The sequence below is a fragment of the Notothenia coriiceps genome, unplaced genomic scaffold (genome assembly GCF_000735185.1).
Source record: "Notothenia coriiceps isolate Sejong01 unplaced genomic scaffold, NC01 NC01_scaffold00035606, whole genome shotgun sequence".
NCBI lineage: Eukaryota > Metazoa > Chordata > Actinopteri > Perciformes > Nototheniidae > Notothenia > Notothenia coriiceps.
Genome location: NW_011368307.1, coordinates 72,163 through 78,342, shown reverse-complemented (window position 1 = coordinate 78,342; position 6,180 = coordinate 72,163). Strand labels below are relative to the sequence as shown.

General features: G+C 37.9%; 2 protein-coding genes across 4 annotated transcripts in view; both read right to left on the bottom strand.

Moving 5' to 3' along the window:
* The window catches only part of LOC104963091 (catenin beta-1-like), a 29,529-nt gene that overhangs the window by 7,759 nt on the left and 15,590 nt on the right, over positions 1-6,180 (bottom strand). For all 3 annotated transcript variants that reach the window (XM_010791643.1, XM_010791646.1, XM_010791644.1), the window contains exon 10: positions 1,253-1,259. The gene's annotated coding sequence lies outside the window, so the exon portion shown is untranslated. The remainder of the gene's footprint in view (positions 1-1,252; positions 1,260-6,180) is intronic.
* On the bottom strand, positions 31-2,311 carry LOC104963101 (forkhead box protein Q1-like). Its single transcript, XM_010791658.1, has 4 exons — positions 1,898-2,311; positions 1,057-1,305; positions 587-682; positions 31-507 (listed from the first exon to the last, which is right to left on the bottom strand). Exons 2-4 carry the CDS (start codon positions 1,201-1,203, stop codon positions 31-33), a joined length of 720 nt encoding a protein of 239 aa, XP_010789960.1. The 5' UTR covers positions 1,204-1,305; positions 1,898-2,311.

The following is a 6,180-nucleotide window of genomic DNA, read 5'->3' as shown; positions in this document are numbered from 1 at the left end:
TCTGTCCAGTGTGCCGTTCAAAGTGGATTATCAGCAGCGACGCTCCATACAAAAAGTATGGAATAAGAAGGGCTTCAGCTGGGACTCTGAGGAGCCTCTGAGAGGCTCCTCAGAGTCCCAGCTGAAGCCCTTCTTATTCCATACTTTTTGTATGGAGCGTCGCTGCTGATAATCCACTTTGAACGGCACACTGGACAGAGGAGAAGCTCTGGAGGCCCGAGCAGAGGGACTGTCTCTCTTCAGGAGGGATTCAATAGAGAAAGGACTGCTGAACTTCACCTCACATCTGATTTGAACCCCTCTGCAGGCTGCAGGTTCAGGAGAGGGGACAGCTGAGCAGTTCCTCGATGCTTTGCTCAGGTTCTCCGTTTCCACTTTGGAGGCCAACTCTGGGAAGAGCTGCAGGATTCCTTTGAAGTGACGACGCGCCATCTTTGCTGTGATATGACCAGAGTCCAGTTTCCAGTAGTTCCTCTTACTGTCTAGAGAATCTGGGACAACTGGAATCTGAAAATAATACAAGAATAATTGTTACATCAAATACTAAAAGGAGGTTAATTTGCAAAGATCTGAAATTAAAGCTTACCTTGACAAAACATGTGTTTGTTGATAGACAAACTCTGATGTTGTTCTCAACAGATCTTTTGTCGTCAGAGATGAATGGGGCCAGTCTGTCCATCAACTAGAACAATCAAATTGAGATTAAGTTTAGAATCGAAACATGAGTTTCACATTCAAAGATTCAAAGGATTCATTGTCCAGTAGCTACTGTGTAGATAGGGCAATGAAAATATTAAGTCCCAGGCTCCATTAATATATAAAAAAAAATTAAACAAATCTAAAAAAACAATAAATATAGTGCAACAAGAAAACAGAATGAAATAGAGCAGGTAAACTATATTTAAATGTACAAAGCTAAATGTTGCTGAGAATGTTGTGAGTGGCAAAGTAAATGCAGGAGTCTATATACACTTGAGAAAAACAAAGAATATAATGTAAAATTAAATACTTTACAATGAAATAGTGTTCATTGCAAATGTGTTGACCCTTTGTTACCTGAGTAAAGGTGAGCATCTTGCCAGGAACGTCCTGCAGGATGACAGCGATCTTGGCCAGATATGTGGTACTCTTCCTGAACAGACCTCGCTGAGAGCTGCTGGCTGGACTGGAGAGAGATCCAAACTTCTCAGGCCTGGTCTGCATCTTGTTTGTTGGAGAATCAGGAGTCAGGAACAGACTGTGGTGTTTTCACAGCCTCACTGAGAACAGTTGTGGATGGGAGGTGGTCAGCTCTGGATATAAGTCCTGTTGGGACAATAGGACATCAGAGGGTGTGCACTACAGGTTAATGAAACCTTTTGAAAAGTAAATGAGCCATTAATGTTGGAGGTGGAGCCAGTGGTTTCAGTAAAAGCCCATTTCCAAAGGGTCATCAGCATGTCTATATGGAGGTCCTGATCTGCCTCTTTGTTCATGAGCAGTTACATTTTCAGACTTTAAATAAAGGTTATAGAAGTCCAACAATCCAAACAAAATATACAAATTAATAAGGCTTTACTTTTAAAAGTGTCATTCAAAAACACACATCATACATTTAAAATGTATTAAATTGAAAGAAGCTTTTGGCTAAAGCAATGTATACAGAAGCACAACCCAAGCAACAATATCAACAAACTAAACTACTAAACAATGATACAACAACTATGTACAAAGTGTTGTCCAAATTTTAAGCTTTTTCTTACTTAAAATAAGCCAACATTTCTTATTACCATTTTAAATGATTAATAAAATCATTAAAAATAAAAACTGGAATATATTTCAACAGTTAACATTAAAATAATATAAAATGAATTCACAGTAAATCAAGGTTTGTTGGGGTAGTTGTCAGGATACTCACAGTGAAGTTGTGTCTCAGTGGAGCAGCGACTCACTTCAGCTGATTCCCAACTATCTGCAGGTGTGTGCTCCTCCTTTAGTCTGTGATATGCTGTGGCCTATTTAAACGTCAATAATTATTACATTAACTCAAACTACAAGGCTCCATACTATAATTTGTCCAACCTTGTTTGTTATGTTCTCAGAGACGCCATAAATATGTTCTCTGGAGCCTCTCAATAGCTGCAGAGAGAAAACACAATACACAGCTGGGTGACAGTGACATTCCAATGAGCAATCTCATCACATTCTTGCAGTTTGCACATCCCTCATCACTCCTTCAAAGTCAAGCCTATATCCCTTTGTCCAATATAATGACGAAGGTTATTTACATCAGTGATCCCCATTCAATTGCATGCACCCATTAGCTGGGCTGAATGCTTTAAAGAACAAGTTTTTAAGTTGATTCTGACTGAGGCTGCAGTTGCCCAAACCATTAAGCAGCTGATTTCACTTTTGCGTGATTGAATCTGTGTGACTCTGCTGCTTTGGGATCTGTTACAAGTAGCAGTTTAAGAAAGATGTCTGAATAATCCTGAAGGGTAAACTCAGATTTAGAGGGTTTTACTTGGAAAAGTTGTTAAATAATTAGAAATAAAATGTCACTGTAACCTTAGTAATCATGAGTCAGACTGCCCATGTCATTTAGGACCACACCCTCAACTAGGGCTGTTAAATTCATGGAATTGCAAAATGGACTTGTACAATATTTAAATAGCTTGAAGCACGATATTTGTTAAAAGCGTGTGTTAAATGTGTGTGTTAAAATATCATTTTGAATGAAGTGGTGCTATATCCATGCCTACAAGTCATATTTTACAGACTTAAAGCAAGTTAGCTGTTTTACAGTTCCTTTTAAAAAATCACAGCTTTTTAATAGAATGACGGGGAAATTATCAATCCGTCCAATATTGTGAAACATATCGCAACTGCAGTCTCTAAAAAGTTTGTTGTTATTTTTTAAAACTTTTACAGTATAGTATACCCTCAACTAAATTGCAAATGAGTAATACTGAGAATGGCAGCCGTGGGGCGTTCAGAGAAGCCTGTGAGAAATGATGGAGAGACAATATTGTGGAGGGTGGGGCTCGGAAAAACTAAATTAATGTGCGTGCAGGAGACATCATTGTTTATAGTCGTATAAAAGAATAAGGTGTGTTTGAGGTGTAGTCCTATTCATAGAAATAAAGTTAACTCCTTAAAAAACAAAAACAATGTTTATCCATTATATTAGCTATTAGTTGTTCACATGTTAATAAAAGGGTGGACGTGTGCTGTCTAGAAAAACAACTCTGTGATTATGAAATCCGGCATGTTACGTTTATCAAGTACAGAATATTGACGTATATTAGTAAGAAATTAAGTATGTCTAATTTAAGGTAACATACAAAAAGATTACATTTGATTAATTTGAGTCTCTTTCACATTAAGTTACTGTATTAATCCAAAATTGGGAAATGTTTTCATTGCAGCAGCATGTAAATCAGAGTATTGCATAATTAGAGATACAAAAAAAGAGTAGAAAATACACATTAATACAATATAAACATCTCAAAATAGAAGATAAAACAGAGCTAAAAAAGTGAAAACATAAAAGTCGACCGTGAAGATAAAAATCTGTAAAGTATCTGAAAAATAAAACACTATTGAAGGGCCAAATTACAGCTAAAACGATACAAAAGTAGGATATTATTTACATTTAGTGTTAAAGAATTTGAAGAATTACAAGAAGAGGGCAATGAACACTATTATCTCTATACAAAAACAAACTCAAACGGTGTCCTTTAAATGTATGTATGCTGCTTTTTAATATATTTATTGATGTACAGCACTTTGGTCAACTCTGTTGTTTTTAGATTTACTATATAAATTAAAGTTAGATTGGTTTGGATTTAAAGTGTGTTTACTGTGTGTAAGTGAAATACTCTGCTATTCTCCAGGTGAACTGAATGTGAATGAATCTCGACGAGGCGTAAATCACTGAAAAGTGAGACAGAACCTCAATACCATCGTGTTTGATGAATACAGCCATTTAAACTGTTACATTCCAATGCTTATTATTACAGCCGTTGTCTGGGAGTGGTCTACTTGTTTGTGAGTGGACACAGTGTTTAATCTACTAAATATCTATTATGTATTTTTCCAGAACCTCTCCATTTTAGAGAAAGGGAAAAATATGAGTTGATAAATGAATATCTTAGTCTATTAAAAGTAGCTTTTGCTGACCTGAACCTTTTCTTGTTTGTATAAAAGAGTATTAGACTGTGTAAGTAGCCAGCTTCTGATAAAGAGTACCAAACATTTTGCCAGGACCCAAAGCCATCTTGACTTTTCCCAGAATGATTACAAACTGTGTAATGATACTGAAACTGAGTCTGTTTTTAATCCTTATGAAACTGATAAGGACAATGGTGAGCTTGCCGCACTTTATTTAAATGCTTTCTGGCTCAATTCTTTGACAGAGAGGTTTACTTCTTGGTAAAATAAAAGCAACTTTAAAATGTGCCTGTATAGAATGAAGGTTATAATATATTTTTTCAATTGGACTTCATATACATTTAGCTTTGCCTTTAAAAAAAAAAAAAAGCTTAATTTTTAGTCAAGTGTGTGCTAGTTTTTGTTAGTTTCAGTAAGTGGGTAGTTTTAAAATACTGTTTTTAGTTGTTGTTAGGGCTAGGAAAAATATCTCAAAAGTATGTTGCGTCAAGCACATACAAAACACAAGAGTAGAGAACAGTTTAGGAATGTGCAGAAGAGGATTAGGGCCACATTATTATTTTTTTGGGAGGATTTGAAAAAAAAATCATGTGGCCCTAATCCTCTTCCGTAGGAATGCCCCTTACATCTGCTGTTTATTTTTATTGTATTCTCTGCAAATGTTCCTATTAGTTTCAGGTACAGTTTACTATAACAACACTTTTGAAATAATGGGAATGAGACCTTTTTCAAAATGAGTTCACTGGCAAACACAGGGTGCATAAAACCCTGGCTGACTGACTGTAATCAACTTATTGAAAATAAATCAAATCCTTGATGTTTGAATATCAGTAAATTACTCCTTTTGAAAATATTACATGTTTTTCTTTAAGGGATTCCCATAGGATAAAATATACATACTGAAACCTTTTCTGTGTTAACTGGCTCCACCTCCAGCATTAATGGCTCATCTAACTTTCAAAGGTACCCTCTGATGGCCTATTGTCCCAACAGGACTTATATCCAGAGCTGACCACCTCTGCTCATATCTGTTCTCAGTGAATCTGTGAAATTACATTACATTACATTGCATTTAGCTGACGCTTTTATCCAAAGCAACTTACAATAAGTGCATTCGACCAGGAAGATACAACCTTGAAAAAAACAGAATCATATAAGTACATCAGGTTTCATAGAGCCAAACATTTCAAGTGCTACTCAACTGGCTTTAGATAAGCCAGTCCTTTATTAGTATATAAGTGCTTTGTTAGTAATTCTATTGCTCGAAGTGGAGTCGAAAGAGATGAGTTTTCAGTCTGCGCCGGAAGAGTAGAGACGAACGATCGCTGTATAGAACCACCCTACAGACGAGTAGTGGAGTTCGAGTTGGAATTTCTGACTTTGACGAAAAAGAAAGGCGCCTTTTCTAACAGGGTGAGAACTGGATTGTAGTTGTACCGTGAGATATCAAAGGGCTGAGTCTGACGTTCCTTAGACACAACACTGGGATCTATGTTGACCAGGAAGTGACGTTTTAGCGACGATGTTGGGCGACGACGTCTATGTGGAGAAATGTTGTAGTCCTCCTATGTAGGGGTCGACTCTGGGTCTTTTCGTGCGTCAGACCAGGTCCGGAGAGCAGTAGGTAGTGCGGATTCTGATGACGTTGAGGAGGACTGACCAGATATGGACGTACACGGTAGCTGGCAGACGTCGAGAGGTCTTACGTCGCCGAGCAGACCGGGGAAGTTGAAGGGATTTAACAAGGGTGTGTGAGGCGAGGACGGGGAAGTGACCGAAGGTCATGACGATCTTAGGTGAGTTCTGTGACCATGAACGCATGGTACGACGCTTACCTAGACCGGGAAGATGTAGGTCGCGTACCAATTTGACATTGGGTCTGCTACGTGAGGCAGACGTTAGTCGGTTGCTGGAGGCGACGTGGGCGTGACGCTCCCCCGTTCAAAGGGTAGTCGTTTTTGTCGCACCCAAACGATAGGACCGAGGTTTTACCACCTTACTCGAGAGGTATGTAGTCCTGTCGTCTCT

What these genes read in the sequence shown, in the direction of transcription:
- LOC104963101 (XM_010791658.1), bottom strand. Translation starts at nt 1,203, where the DNA reads ATGCAGACCAGGCCTGAGAAGTTTGGATCTCTCTCCAGTCCAGCCAGC. An exon ending in AGATGCTCACCTTTACTCAG is followed by an intron (nt 683 to 1,056) that starts GTAACAAAGGGT and finishes TGATTGTTCTAG; the next exon opens with TTGATGGACAGACTGGCCCC. An exon ending in CAAACACATGTTTTGTCAAG is followed by an intron (nt 508 to 586) that starts GTAAGCTTTAAT and finishes TATTATTTTCAG; the next exon opens with ATTCCAGTTGTCCCAGATTC.